At 38.3% G+C, this 16283-nt stretch overlaps 1 protein-coding gene across 1 annotated transcript in view; it reads right to left on the bottom strand.

Moving 5' to 3' along the window:
- PPIL6 (peptidylprolyl isomerase like 6) overlaps positions 1-16283 on the bottom strand; it is a gene marked incomplete at its 3' end in the record, with an annotated part of 32217 nt that overhangs the window by 10828 nt on the left and 5106 nt on the right. The window contains exons 3-6 of the mRNA XM_082856031.1: positions 14787-14975; positions 11418-11480; positions 11168-11315; positions 1750-1806 (exon numbers count right to left, since the gene is read on the bottom strand). Coding sequence (XP_082712157.1) covers positions 1750-1806; positions 11168-11315; positions 11418-11480; positions 14787-14975 — 457 coding nt within the window. The remainder of the gene's footprint in view (positions 1-1749; positions 1807-11167; positions 11316-11417; positions 11481-14786; positions 14976-16283) is intronic.

Here is a 16283-nt window from a genome sequence, read left to right as displayed (position 1 = left end):
CTGGTACCTGTGTGTTCTTTCAGTAAGTAGTTTCAAGTTTTTAAGCAGATATTTTTACTTGAGGTATAAACATGCAGTAAAATGCATATGTCTTAGATGTTCACTTTGATGCATTTTGACAGTTGGGTATAGTTGTGTAATCACCACCCAAAACAAAATATAGAATATCAAATCCTTTTTTATTTCAGGAAAGTTTTCTTTAATTATAATTCTTAGTGTTTGTTCCGTTCCCTTCCATTGGTTTAATTCCTTAGGAATACTTATCATCTGTATGCTGGATCTTCTCTTTCTACCTTTAGTATTTATCACTTTCTTGTAAATCCTTTTTAGCTTTCTTCATCTCTTTTTGGTTTAAAAAAAATTTCCTTCTTCTACCTTCTACTTCTCTTATTTTTTTATTTTTGGGCTATGCCACATAGCATGTAGGATCTTAGTTCCTTAACCGAGGATTGAACCCATGCCCCCAGCATTGGAAGGGCAGAGTCTTAACCACTGGACTGCCTATTTGGTCTTGTGTTCCTTCTTATTTGTTCATTTCTGAAATTTTCTTTTATTGTTAATTCTTTTCTCTAGTTCTGTAACCTCATGTCTAAAGCTTCCTCATTTTGATTTATGAGTTCTTTCCTGTCTTATATCATTGTCTTCATGTCTTTTAGCTCGTTTTGAAATTGTTACAGTTTTGCTCTGTTCTGTGAGCCTTCTTTCTAGGGTACTTTCATTATCTGTAGTGATGTTACTGTGCTCTTTTTTTTTTTTTTTCTTAAATAATCATGAAAATTTCTGCTGCTTTTTAATGCAACTTTAGTTTTATGTAAAATTAGTATTCCTCAATGTTTAGAAGTAGGTGTGGCTTTAGAAGGAAGGTAGTTTTCCTAACTTCACAAAGTTCCCTCTTCTGCTATTTTCATGTGTTGTTCAGCTGTGTGGCAACTTGCTTTCTGAGATTTCCTGACTCTGTTGCCTTTCCCTCTTTATCACTGTTGTCCCGATACCTGCATAATTTTTATTCCATTCCCAGCACTTCTTCCTTCCTGAAAGAGAGGCCTTTCAGATCGGTTTTGAGAGTTCGCAGAGGTTAGACTGCTCCAGCCTCCTCAAGCCTTATGAGGGGCTCCATGCACTCAACTGCTATTGCCATTGTGGAGTTCTATATACTCAGCTCTGTCAGATGCCCTGCTTTCTCTCACATACATGCTGATACCATGCAGATTTTGTGGCTGTTGGTAGTTTGTCCTTACCTGTTTATATTTGGAATTCATGTAGATACCTTGTCACCTAGTTTTGTTGTGTTATCCATGGGTCTTTAGTTTTCCTATCTAATTTTTTTGGTCTGTATTTATGTTGGGATTTCAAAAAATTAAAGAACTATGCCACCACCACTATCATCTTTCCAGAATCCCCAACAGCAGTCTTAGTAGGATGATTATCAAGGTACCAATTCTAAGTGTGAGCATGGCAAAGTACAAGGCTTAAAAATATAAATTCCCTTCTACCCCTACAATCCTAATTCTAGAAACTTATCCTAAAGAAATAACATAATTAGGCAAGTGAAAAATTTTATGTACAAAGCTGTACTGAACTGGACTGGGATGCCTTCCCACCTACCCTATTTTAAATTCCCACTTTTAGTATGTGTACTTGTAGTATATTACCCCAAACACTATCTAATTTGGGGTTGTGAAATCATCCAGTCCTGTTAAATTTGAATAATCAATTAAAATGTGACTGACAAAATTTAAAGATACATACCTTCAAATGTTGGTCCATAAATTGACTCTCCACCATCTCCTTTTCCAGCAACTATATCTGAGAAACAGCAATAAATAAACATTAACATTCTGAGACTAAAAAAGAAAATACAGTAATGGCAGGGAAAGAATGCTTTATGATTCCACTTATAACAATAACTAGAGTAAGTTACCTAATTGTTTAATATCTATACCATGAAAATATTTCTATAATGATTTCACTTGTATTTTGTAAGTAGTTTTACATTTATGATCCCATTTTTTTCCCTCATAACTCTGAAATAAGTTAAATTTAATGCAAAACCTTTGAAATGATGAAGTATTAAATTATAATTGTGGTCACGATTTAAAGAGTGTGTGTTCATATAAATTCTGCTTATTTCACAAGTTATTCCATGATACATCTTGCTTTTCAGAAAAATGGAAAGATTAAGCTGAGAGGATGAAGTAGGAACAGTAAGGTCTTTTTAACGCAAGAATAAAAATAGATACTCTAAAAAGAATTAATGTTCAAATTTTTATTCCTTGCCCTATGGTGATATAACTCATGTATCTGGTATTTTAGAAAAGAAGTTCCTTCGTAATATAATGAGGTTTTTAAAAAATGATATTTATAGGACTTGTTTCACGTGATATGCATTATATGCATATTTTGGCTTAGGCAATGATCCTACTATAAAAATCCTTCATGCACAAGTTATTTTATCAATTCACAGCTACCAGGGAAGCAAAGCTAGCTTTAATGAAACTAGAGGTCTCTGAGGTCTGTGTTTTCCCCATCACCCCCTTTACTTCCTTCAGCTCTGTAGACCACCCTCCTTGAATAGTGCGCAATAAATAACTGTTGAAGGACTGTGCCATTTAAACTCAATATGAGTACTTTATAATAAAAGAGTCTGTGCTATTTTAAAGAAATCTGATGCAAGCATGGGGAGAGAATTTATGCAGGACAGGGGCATATAGCATTTAAATTATACTATTCATAAAGCTGGTTCAGAAGTTAACTGATAAACCTTAAGTCTCCAACTACTCTGCCTGATACTTCTGCCCCCACCCTCCCACTCACCCCCAGCCTATGGCTATTCTCAGGAGCCTGCTGCAGTAGCCCCAGGCTAAATCCAGATGTGTGGAACTTGAATGTCCTCTAGCACCAGTTCCTTCAGCTCAGGCAAATCTGCCCAGGTGATTCCCCTCCCTTGCCAACTTATGTAAATACCAGTGACACTCCCTTGCCCTCTGTCTCTAACACCTGCCATTACTCTTGCCCTTTGCTTTAGATCTCCCAGGTGAATATTTTATATTGACACCATTTCAATCAGTATTTAATATTTTTTGTGTCCATAACCCACCCCCTTGAATTCAGCTTTGGATATCTAATATTTCTATACTTCTGGCAACAAATTCAGCAACGCAGAATAGTGGTTAAAAGTAAACTTCAAAGTCAGATGATTTTGATTTCAATCTTGATGTTGGTTACCTTTTCCAAAACCGTTTCCTCATCTATATAGACAGGGATAATGGGAAGTGCCTCCCAAGTAGTTCTGAGGGTTAAAGGCAGTCATGTAGGGAGAGCACATGGTGTGGTGCCTGGCAGAGTGTCATGCTCCTTCATTAGTGGCCATTATTATTGTGCAGCATCACACACTTATGGAATGTATCCTCTCATTATCATCTTTACCATCATTCTGATGACCATGATGATGATAAAATGTATTAAACTATATCTCAAGAGATCCTTCTAAAGGCAGTAGGGCTATGGGAGCCACAAAGAGGCTTAATAACTGCCAAAGTGGCTTCATAACTTGGTATCTTCATTAACTTCATACTTCAGAAATGAACAGAATATATATTTCCTGTTTAACTATCCATTCATTCATTCATTCTTTTAACAAATTCTTAAAAAGCATCTACTATATGCCAGGCACTGTTCTCCAACCTGAGGATATAACATTGAACAAAATAGATAAAAATCTCTGCCCACATGGAACTTATATTCTAGTGAAAAGAAACAGACAATAAATCAGTTAACAAAGAAATATTAATAGTATGTCCAGTGGTGAAAAGTGCTAGGAAGAAAAATAAAGCTGGGTAAGGGGATAGGAGAGTAGCAGAGAAGGGGGTGAGGAGAGGTATATGAAGAGGAAGGTGGCAGTTTTTGAATAGGGTGGTCATGTAGTCCCTGCTGAGATAAACTCAGCAAAAATCAGAAACAGATCAGGGGTCGATGCAAGGGCATACATGGAGGAATAGCTGGGTGTAGATATCTCAGGCAAAAGAAATGACAAAAGACCTCAGGGCACACATATGCTTGATGTGCTAAGGAACAGCAAGGAGCCTAATGTGTGGAGCAGAGTGAGCAAGAGGGAGAGGTCAGAAGATGAGATGGGCTTGGGGGGAGAAGGACGGCTGTGTGGGGCCTGTTGGTCCCAAAGGGCGAGCAATAGTGCCTGGAAGCATCCTAAGGCACAACACCAAACCACACTTAGCTCCTGTACTCCGAAATTCTACTCACAGCCCTGTGGGAATCTGACATCTGAAGGAAGAGAATACTTAAAAAGCTTGGCACTTTCAATATACCATGTCATTGAATCCTCACCACAACCTGTGATATTATAATTATGATTAAGAAACTTATTCAGAGATGACAAGTGCCTTATCCAGCATGGTACAACTTGTATGTATCAGTTTGGATTTGAATTTAGTAACCAGAATTTCTTTTCCAAACTGTCCTTAAACATCCCTGCCTTGTGATCTGAAACCATGACCTGAGACCTATACACTTACTATTTGGAAATTTTACTTCAAATAAATAGACAAGTAACATGGCCTACTTTTCCCAAACTTTGCTCTGGGGCTCACAGCGGTGAGGGGAGGTCTAGCCAAAAGCAAAACAAAGAAGAACACAGCCTCCGGAAGCCCAACACATCAGAGTCAACACTGAACTAAGTATCAGGAGACACTGATATGGGCCCTTTTTTTTTTAATTATTTATTTTAATTAATTTTTTTTTTTGGCTGCGTTGGGTCTTCGTTGCTGCTTCGGGCTTTCTCTAGCTGTGGTGAGCAGGGGCTACTCTTCGGGCTTCGGGCCTCTCTCTAGCTGTGGTGAGCAGGGGCTACTCTTCGCTGCGGTGCACGGGCTTCTCATTGCAGTGGCTTCTCTTGTTGCAAAGCACAGGCTCTAGGCACGTGGGCTTCAGTAGTTGTGGTGCGCGGGCTCAGTAGTTGTGTCTCGCGGGCTCTAGAGCACAGGCTCAGTAGTTGTGGGGGCAGGCTTAGTTGCTCCGCATCATGTGGCATCTTCCCGGACCAGGGCTCAAACCCATGTCCCCCGCATTGGCAGGCAGATTCTTAACCACTGCGCAACCAGGGAAGTCCCGATATGGGCCCTCTTGAGGATTGTTTTATACTAACAAAAAATGGAGAACAGTCTAAATGCTCACCAATGGGAAATTAATTAAATTGGCATAGCACTATGATGAAAAATTAGGCAGACCCTGAACATTTTATGTGTTTATGTATATTGACATATGAAGATGAATACTATATAAAGTGAAAAATAATAAGGTGAGAAAACAGTATTGGTGATATCTTATTTTAGAGAAACTGAGGAAAAAACAGTTGATTTACATACAAGATACTTGGATTAAATCTACATTTTCCTCCTTATCAGCCTCAGAATGTTCCAGATTATAGAAAAATAATGAAACATTATTAATTTAAGCCCCTGCATATTTCATCAAGTTCAAGCAAATCGCCTTCCACACTAAGCCAATTAATTTTAAATTGCTGCCTGATTGCTCCCTATGGGATAGCTCCTAAAAAGCCTCCAAAATTGAATTTTGTGCTGCTAATCAGGCACCTAGTCTGTGTAAAGCCAAAGGACTGACCTGAATGGAAAGCAAAGATGCAGACCAAAATGCTTTAGATCTTACTGCAGTTGTAACAATGTAACATCTTTGGTGAGAAATAAGCTGTTTTTCTTTCATTCTGTTTTCAAATTCCCACCTTTAGTATGTTTCTTAAAAGCACTGTATTTTCTACATACACCTTTTTTTAGGTGAGCATTTAAAATTATCTTTTGGTTAAAAAAATGTTATCCTTTTTTCTTAATTTTTGAATTTTTTTTTAATACAGCAGGTTCTTATTAGTTATCTATTTTATACATATTAGTGCATATATATCAATCCCAATCTCCCAATTCATCCCACCACAACCCCCGCCTCCCTGTTTTCCCCTCCTTGGTGTCGATACATTTGTTCTCTACATCTGTGTCTCTATTTCTGCCTTGCAAACTGTTCATCTGTGCCATTTTTCTAGATTCTATGGCTTAATATACGATATTTCTTTTTCGCTTTCTGACGTCACTCTGTATGACAGTCTCTAGGTCCATCCATGTCTCTACAAATGACCAAATTTCGTTCCTTTTTATGGCTGAGTAATATTCCATTGTATATATGCACCACATCTTTATCCATTCATCTGTCGATGGGCATTTAGGTTGCTTCCATGACCTGGCTATTGGAAATGGTGCTGCAGTGAACACTGGGGTGTGTATGTGTCTTTTTGAATTATGGTTTTTTCTGGGTATATGCCCAGTAGTGGATTGCTGGGTCATATGGTAATTCTATTTTTAGTTTTTTAAGGAACCTCCATACTGTTCTCCATAGTGGCTGTATCAATTTACATTTCCCACCAACAGTGCAAGAGGGTTCCCTTTTCTCCACACCCTCTCCAGCATTTGTTGTTTGTAGATCTTCTGATGATTCCCATTCTAACCAGTGTGAGGTGATACCTCATTGCAGTTTTGATTTGCATTTCTCTAATAATTAGTGATGTTGAGCAGCTTTTCATGTGCCTCTTGGCCATTTGTATGTCCTCTTTGGAAAAATGTCTATTTAGGTATTCTGCCCATTTTTTGACTGGGTTGTTTGTTTTTTTAATATTGAGCTGCATGAGCTGTTTATATATTTTGGAGATTAATTCTTTGTCCGTTGATTCATTTGCAAATATTTTCTCCCATTCTGAGGGTTGTCTTTTCGTCTTGTTTATGGTTTCCTTTGCTGTGCAGAAGCTTTGAAGTTTCATTAGGTCCCACTTGTTTATTTTTGTTTTTATTTCCATTACTCTAGGAAGTGGATCAAAAAAGATCTTGCTGTGATTTATGTCAGAGTGTTCTTCCTATGTTTTCCTCTAAGAGTTTTGTAGTGTCCGGTCTTACATTTCAGTCTGTAATCCATTTGGAGTTTATTTTTGTGTATGGTGTTAGGGAGTGTTCTAATTTCATTCTTTTACATGTAGCTGTCCAGTTTTCCCAGCACCACTTATTGAAGACACTGTCTTTTCTCCATTGTATATCCTTGCCTCTTTTGTCATAGATCAGTTGACCATAGGTGTGTGGGTTTATCTCTGGGCTTTCTATCCTGTTCCATTGATCTATATTTCTGTTTTTGTGCCAGTACCATATTGTCTTGATTACTGTAGCTTTGTAGTATAGTCTGAAGTCAGGGAGTCTGATCCCTCCAGCTCCGTTTTTTTTTTTCCTCAAGATTGCTTTGGCTATTTGGGGTCTTTTGTGTTTCCATACAAATTTTAAGCTTTTTTGTTCTAGTTCTGTAAAAAATGCCATTGGTAATTTGACAGGGATTGCATTGAATATGTAGATTGCTTTGTGTAGTATAGTCATTTTCACAATATTGATTCTTCCAATCCTAGAGCATGGTATATCTCTCCATCTGTTTGTGTCATCTTTGATTTCTTTCATTACTGTCTTACAGTTTTCTGAGTACAGGTCTTTTACCTCCTTAGGTAGGTTTATTCCTCGGTATTTTATTCTTCTTGTTGCAATGGTGAATGGGATTGTTTCCTCAATTTCTCCTTCTGATCTTTCATTGTTAGTGTATAGGAATGCAAGAGATTTCTGTGCATTAATTTTGTATCCTGCAAATTTACCAAATTCACTGAATAGCTCTAGTAGTTTTCTGGTGGCATCTTTAGGATTCTCTATGTATAGTATAATGTCATCTGCAAACAGTGACAGTTTTACTTCTTCTTTTCCAATTTGTATTCCTTTTATTTCTTTTTCTTCTCTGATTGCCGTAGCTGGACTTCCAAAACTATGCTGAATAATAGTGGTGAGAGTGGACATCCTTGTCTTGTTCCTAATCTTAGAGGAAATGCTTTCAGTTTTTCACCATTGAGAATGATGTTTGCTGTGGGTTTGTCATATATGGCCTTTATTACGTTGAGGTAGGTTCCCTCTATGCCCACTTTCTGGAGAGTTTTTATCATAAATGTGTGCTGAATTTTGACAAAAGCTTTTTCTGCATCTATTGAGATGATCATATGGTTTTTATTCTTCAATTTGTTAATATGGTGTATTACATTGATTGATTTGCATATATTGAAGAATCCTTGCATCCCTGAGGTAAATCCCACTTTATCATGGTGTATGATCCTTTTAATGTGTTGTTGGATTCTGTGTGCTAGTATTTTGCTGAGGAGTTTTGCATCTGTATTTATCAGTGATATTATTCTGTAATTTTCTTTTTTTGTAGTATCTTTGTCTGGTTTTGGTATCAGGGTGATGGTGGCCTTGTAGAATGAGTTTGGGAGTGTTCCTTCCTCTGCTGTTTTTTGGAAAAGTTTGAGAAGGATGGGTGTTAGCTCTTCTCTAAATGTTTGATAGAATTCACCTGTGATGCCATCTGGTCCTGGACTTTTGTTTTTTGGAAGATTTTTAATCACAGGTTCAATTTAATTACTTGTGATTGGTCTGTTTGTATTTTCTATTTCTTCCTGGTTCAGTCTTGGAAGGGTATACTTTTCTAAGAATTTGTCCATTCCTTCCAGGTTGTCCATTTTATTGGCATAGAGTTGCTTGTAGTAGTCTCTTATGATGCTTTGTATTTCTGTGGTGTCCATTGTAACTTCTCCTTTTTCATTTCTAATTTTACTGATTTGAGTCCTCTCCCTCTTTTTCTTGATGAGTCTGGCTAAAGGTGTATCAATTTTGTTTATCTTCTCAACCAGCTTTTAGTTTTATTGATCTTTGCTATTGTTTTCTTTGTTTCTATTTCATTTATTTCTGCTCTGATCTTTATGATTTCTTTCCTTCTACTAACTTTGGCTTTTGTTTGTTGTTCTTTCTCAGGTTCCTTTAGGTGTAAGGTTAGATTGTTTATTTGAGATTTTTCTTGTTTCTTGAGGTAGGATTGCATCGCTATAAACTTCTGTCTTAGAACTGCTTTTGCTGCATCCCATAGGTTTTGGATCATCATGTTTTCATTGTCATTTGTCTCTAGGTATTTTTTGATTTCCTCTTTGATTTCTTCAATGATCTCTTGGTTATTTAGTAATGTATTGTTTAGCCTCCATGTGTTTGTGTTTTTTACATTTTTTTCCCTGAAACTGATTTCTAATCTTATAGTGTTGTGGTTGGAAAAGATGCTTGATACGATTTCAATTTTCTCAAAGTTACTGAGGCTTGATTTGTGACCCAAGATGTGATCTATCATAGAGAATGTTCCGTGTGCACTTGAGAAGAAAGTGTAATGTGCTGTTTTCGGATGGAATGTCCTATAAATATCAATTAAATCTATCTGGTGTATTTTGTCATTTAAAGCTTGTGTTTCCTTATTAATTTTCTGTCTGGATGATCTGTCCATTGCTGTAAGTGAGGTATTAAAGTCCCCCACTATTATTGTTTCACTGTTGATTTCCTCTTTTAAAGCTGTTAGCATTTGCCTTATATATTGAGGTGTTCCTATGTTGGGTGCATATACATTTATAATTGTTGTATCTTCTTGGATTGATCCCTTGATCATTATGTAGTGTCCTTCTTTGTCTCTTGTAACATTCTTTATTTTAAAGTGTATTTTATCTGATACGAGTATTTCTACTCCAGCTTTCTTTTGATTTCCATTTGCATGGAATATCTTTTTCCATCCCCTCACTTTCAATCTGTATATGTCCCTAGGTCTGAAGTGGGTCTCTTGTAGACAGCGTATATACAGGTCTTGTTTTTGTATCCATTCAGCAAGCCTGTGTCTTTTGGTTGGAGCATTTAATCCATTCACATTTAAGGTAATTATCAATATGTATGTTCCTGTTACTGTTTTCTTAATTGTTTTGGGTTTGTTTTTGTAGGTCCTTTTCTTCTCTTGTGTTTCCTACTTAGAGAAGTTCCTTTAGCATTTGTTGTAGAGCTGGTTTGGTGGTGCTGAATTCTCTTAACTTTTGCTTGTCTGTAAAGCTTTTGATTTCTCCATCAAATCTGAATGAGATCTTTGCCGGTGTAGAGTAATCTTGTTGTAGATTCTTCCCTTTCATCACTTTAAATATATCATGCCACTCCCTTCTGGTTCATAGAGTTTCTGCTGAGAAATCAGCTGTTAACCTTATGGGAGTTCCCTTGTATGTTGTCGTTTTTCCCTTGTTGCTTTTAATAATTTTTCTTTGTCTTTAATTTTTGTCAATTCGATTACTATGTGTCTTGGCATGTTTCTCCTTGGGTTTATTCTACCTGGGACTCTCTGTACTTCCTGGACTTGGGTGGCTATTTTCTTTCCCATGTTACTGAAGTTTTCGACTATAATCTCTTCACATATTTTCTCAGGTCCTTTCTCTCTCTCTTCTCCTTCTGGGACCCCCTATAATGTGAATGTTGTTGCATTTAATGTTGTCCCAGAGGTCTCTTGGTCTTCATTTCTTTTCATTCTTTTTTCTTTATTCTGTTTCACGGCAGTGAATTCCAGCATTCTGTCTTCCAGGTCACTTACCTGTTCTTCTGCCTCAGTTATTCTTCTACTGATTCCTTCTAGTGTATTTTTTATTTCAGTTACTGTATTGTTCATCTCTGTTTGTTTGTTCTTTAATTCTTCTAGGTCAGGTCTTTGTTAAACATTTCTTTCACCTTCTCGATCTTTGCCTCCATTCTTTTTCTGAGGTCCTGGATCATCTTAACTATCATTATTCTGAATTCTTTTTCTGGAAGGTTGCCTATCTCCACTTCATTTAGTTGTTTTTCTGGGGTTTTATCTTGTTCCTTCATCTGGTACATAGTCCTCTGCCTTTTCATCTTGTCTATCTTTCTGTGAATGTGGTTTTCGTTCCACAGGCTGCAGGATTGTAGTTCTTCTTGCTTCTGCTCTATCCTACTTGCTTGTATTACTTTTTAACCTGGAATATTTCTGGTGACACACTTTAGATTTGTTTATTTTAAAAATCAGGGAATTTTTAAAAAAAGTATGAATATCTTAATTCATCATTTGGCCATATAAAACATCCTTTAAATATATATGTAACATCTAATATTAAATATATCTAATTCTGTATGAATTTCACAAAGGCAGATAAACAAAAGTTTGGACATTTTGATTTAATGTTGCAACTAAGTTGTATTTAAGCTTTTAAACTCACCTCCTCCTTGTATCCAACCATTCCGTACCACTCGATGAAAAATGGAACCTGTGTAATGTAGCCTGATGCCACTTTGGGAAAACCCTGCTTTTCCTGTGCACAGGATCTGAAAATTTTTACATGTTTTGGGACATGCATCACAATACAGCTAAAAATAAAGAGAAAAGGTTTCATAGATTAAAAACTTAACATTTTGAGAGATTCTCACTCCCCCCAACTTATTAAAAAACAACAACCAAAAACCTCTTACCTCAAAAATCAATCTTCCGATTGGATAAAAATCAATAGAAATGTCCAAGAACACAAAATCATGCTATTAAAATTAGAGAGAAGAAGGTAATGCAGGTCAGTGTTTTAGCAGAAAGTTTTAGAAATGACCAAAAATATAATAGAATAATGTTTTCAGTGACAAGATGATTGACAGCATTAACAGTAGATAATGTAACAGCAAAATTAAAAGAATGACTTAAGGATGTTTGTTTCATTATACCAAAATTTTACTACCTAAATAACATGCTTTTTAAAACCCTTAAGTGGTAAAGCTCTGAATCACATTAACCTATCACACAAGACTGACAGCACATGGCCTATATATCCACTGCATCACAAACTGGGTGTGGAAAGGAACACTGGTCATTCCCTCTGGAAAAAGCAGCAGACTGCGAATTCTTTTCTTTCCTGAGTAATTCTGGGAAAAGATCCAACATGAGCCCGTGGATTTGGTTACTGTGTGTTCTGGATTTTCAGAGACTGCACAGATTAGCTGAGCAGAGCCAGGCCATAGTCTTTCTGAGCAGGAAAATAAGGCCACTATATGAATAGGAGGTACCATACCAGGGGTAGGAAAGAGAGGATGATGTGCTTTTGAGTTATTTCATTCATGACCTCATACTCCCAGATACCCCCAGCTCTTGTTTTCAATTGACATACTTTGTGGTAGAGACAACTAACATTTGTGAGCCCTTGTCTAGCCCTACAAAGAGGCATCAAAGTGAAAACACTGTTGTCCATCACAGTAGCATTCATTTAAGGAGCAGAACACATCTAATGGAATACATTTCAACTCTTAGGCACCATTCTCATATATAAAAATGCTGCCTGATTTAACAAGTACATAATTTGCCCTGCCCTATTTCTTAAGAATCTAGGAGGCATAAATGAAATCACTTTTAGTTGTATCACTATCATTATTTTATGTCGCTCTAAGCTTTTTTTTAAATTAAAAGACTGAAATAGTATTGTAATATCTGGCATCCAGGAATGAAGTATTACATCCATACTTATTATAATTAATTGTTTGTGCCTCTAAGCTTCTGTACTACAAGTTCTTAATTATAAAAGAATATTATAACTTTAGAATAAGAGGCATAGTATAGTAAACTTCATAGGTTTAGGAGGAAAAAGGACATATTGCAAGTCATAATTGATTTCTGAAGTGAGTGAGTACATTCAGACATCATTAAACTTCCCTGGGCATCAATATATTATCTTTATGTGGTTGTTAAGAGTAGATAATTCTAAAAATTCTAATGAAAAGAGAGTGACTGTGACACAAGATAATGTCACCTATCAGCCAAACCTAATTGTCTACTATATCGTTCCAAACCAGAAGTAAACAAGTCCCTGGGTTTTACTCAGAACAAAAAATCTAGCCTCTGTGCAAAAAAATCCAAGGATTTTCTCCGGAATCTGGATCTTCTCTCCTTACTGCCACTAATTAATTCAGGCTGTCATTATTTCTAGCTCACACTATTATAGCAGATTTCCAAATGGCCGCCCTGCCACCAAGCTTTCCCCACTGTACCCTGTTTGGTCACAGCCCTAAAATTTTTTCCGAAACACCAAAGAAGATGTTGTCATACTCTTGATGAAAAGTTCTGTTGGCTTACTTCCTTCTGGATGAAATCTAACTAACTGGTTAAGAGTGGACAGTAAGTTCAACCTTTCTCTAGTGGATCTGGTTTTGGGGTTTGTTTGTTGTTTGTTTTTTTTAAACATCTAAGCACCTTTCCTATTTGAGAAACTCCTCACAAGGTTGCACCAGCCTCCGGAGAACCTCCTCTCTTTCCCCGCTATGTGTGAGCCAGGGTGTGGGGATATAACCTGGGCTCAACTAGTCAGGTGCTCCTGCCTGGGGCCTTAGATGTCTAGGAAGTGACGAAGACCCAAGGAGAGCTGAGAAGTTATGCTCGGTGAAGGCAGCATTAGGGCCATTGGGCACCCATGGCAGCATCCTGGCTGCATATTCCTGGGGCATGACTCTGGCCATGTTTTCCTGCTGCCAGGTCTCCCTTGGTTCCTGCCTGCTTTCCAAAGCTGGTTCTCCAGCTTTCCTGTCAATTGTGAGGTTACCAACATCCTTTTTTTTTTTTTTTTTTTTTTTTGCAGTATGTGGGCCTCTCACTGTTGTGGCCTCTCCCGTTGCGGAGCACAGGCTCTGGACATGCAGGCTCAGCGGCCATGGCTCACGGGCCCAGCTGCTCCGCAGCATGTGGGATCTTCCCAGACTGGGGCACGAACCTGTGTTCCCTGCATCGGCAGGCGGACTCTCAACCACTGAGCCACCAGGGAAGCCCCCCTAACATCCTTTTAATACATACTTTTTCTCCTCAAGTTAGTGAGAACAGCTTGGTACTGTTGGCACCAAGAATCCTGACTGATTCTCATTTTCCCAGTGTCGTTTCCCACTAATTCTGGCCTCCCTGCTGTCCCCTGCCATTCCCAGAGTACACCATGTACTTCTAGACTCCTGACCCTTTGGGAATGAACTGCTATGAATGTTAACTTCCTCCCCACACCCTAGAGTTTCAAGCATTTTCCAAGTGCATTGTTTATTCAACAAAATATTCACTGAGCACCTCCAGTGTTTCAGATTCTGTTCAAGTCAGTGGTTGAACAAGGGTGAACGAGACAAGGTCTTTGCCTTTGCACAACTCAGATCCTAGCACTGGGTCTTTATGTAGGCACAGGCCACCATGGGCGTGAAATAATTTTCAGCATGTGGTAGCTGTTGGCTAAAAGGTTTCTGAGCAAAATTACATACTTTTACCTCTATTGCCATTCCACCCTGATGGCTGTCTCTTGCTCTCTGGACCTCACGCTTCCTAGCTGTCCTCTGCCATTGGAAACCTCCCCAGTGCCATAGCTTGTCTAGTCCTGCTCTTGACAACTATGTGTCATGCTTTAAAACATCACCTTCTCAAACTTGCCATTCTCTAGTGCAGTAGCTGTCACTTAGGTGTTAGAAAGTATTAATTAAAATATTTCATGCTAAAGGTGAATGAAGGATAGGCTTGACCTTCTCTGAGGGGGAAGGTCTTAATATTTTTAAATAGATGATAATTAATGCATATACGCTTCTAGCTGGGAGTAGAAATGTTTGAACAGGGATGATCTTCTCCCCATGCCATCTGCCTGCTGTGAGATAGGCTTGCTTTACACACCACCAAGCCAAACCCTGCCATGAATCCTTTGCAACTGGATCATAAGGTCATTGAGAACTTAACCTAGTCTCTTACTCTTTTATATTCCCTTTGCTAGGTTATCAGTAATTAATGGTCAATCAATGTAAATGCTCAAAGATTCCACTATTTTCCTTTAAAAAATTAGTGCAACTTGCCTTCGTGTCTCTTAAGAATTTGGCAGAATAATCCATAGTAAGTGCTTCGTAAAGTGCAGGAGGCTTAAAGTCAACTATATCCCACACTTTGTGGGCCCATTTCTGAAGATCAAGTGCATCACCCAGGAGCTGATCGTTAATAAAACACATCACATAGGAAGAATATTCCCAGATTTCTTTCTTAAGTTCCTGTAAAGGAAAAGGACCAAAAAAATGTAGTGGGGGTTGGGGGTAGGGATGGGGGGGAACTTAGCTAAACCCACAAGCCAGAGCTTGAATCAACCCTAGGACTGAATCTTTAAAATATATTTTTTGCCGTCTTTCAGAATTTTGCTCTCAAAGGGAATTTAAGAACATTTTCAAGACTCTGATGGTGTTGAAATCAAAGAATGACCTAACAGTGATCTTTAAAATGGTACGATCTTAGAAAACAGATGGTAATCTGGTAATAAAAGTCTGTGTGCATAGCATACTTGTTATATTAATTTGAAAACAAAATGCAATCTTTTAGCTTCATTTCTGAAGCACATTTTACTGTAGGCATAGTTGGTTAGGGGTCCTAAATAAGACATGGTTTTCAATGGGAAGGATGGAAAGAACGCTTTTTTGATGGAGGGAAATCAGACCAGGTGAGGAAATGCCTCCTGAGGGCCAGCAGCAGTTTGTGGGGCACACCAGGGGCCGTGAGGAAGAGAACTCACCTTCCATAACAATTTTTTTTTTTTTAAACTCAAGTAATTTATTTATTTATTTTTTGGTTACGCAGCATGTGGGATCTTAGTTCCCCGACCAGGCATCAAACCTGTGCCCCCTGCAGTGGAAGTGCAGAGTCTTAACCACTGGACTATCAGGGAAGTCCCTCCTTAACACTTTTAAGCCCTAAGCCCCTAAGAATGAAGTGCATTGGTGTTTTTATCCATACAGCACTGCCAGCCAACCTCCTAACCCTCAGTGTGTGGCCACTGAATAATGTGGCCTCTGAGTAGATCTGGTTTATTATTACCCGATGCCAGTCCTGGCAAAGCCACGCATCATCTGGGACAGCTGTTCTCCAATTTTAGTGGGCAGTCAGAATTAGTTTCCTGAGCCCCACCCCAAGTTTCTGATTCTGGGGTGGGGCCTGAGAATCTGCATTTCTAACAACATCCCATGGGACGCTGCTGCTGCGGCTGGTCTGGAGACCGCACTTGGAGAAACGCCGGTTTGGGGAACGGTTTGCCTTCAGCTGCCAGCGTGCTCCATTCCCCGCTCTTCTCTCAGGAGGAGCTCGCTTCAGATTCCTCACTTCCTAAACTTGTTCATGCTGAACTGTCAATCGCTGAGCCTATGGGTCAGTACTCCCTGGAATGTTGAAACTCATCAGGACACAAAACTTTAAAAAGGGGAGGGAAAGTTTAATTGTGGATATTTTAGCTAGCCTGGTAGGAGAAATGCAGTAGCAGGTACACTTTATTCGGAGGCTGAAAATTACGTGCCTTGTCTGGGCGTCTTCTATAC

This window comes from Leucopleurus acutus (genome assembly GCF_964270905.1).
Source record: "Leucopleurus acutus genome assembly, chromosome: 15".
Taxonomy (NCBI): Eukaryota; Metazoa; Chordata; class Mammalia; order Artiodactyla; family Delphinidae; genus Leucopleurus; species Leucopleurus acutus.
Note: the sequence above shows the minus strand (reverse complement) of the source record. Positions and strands in the feature narration are given on the sequence as shown.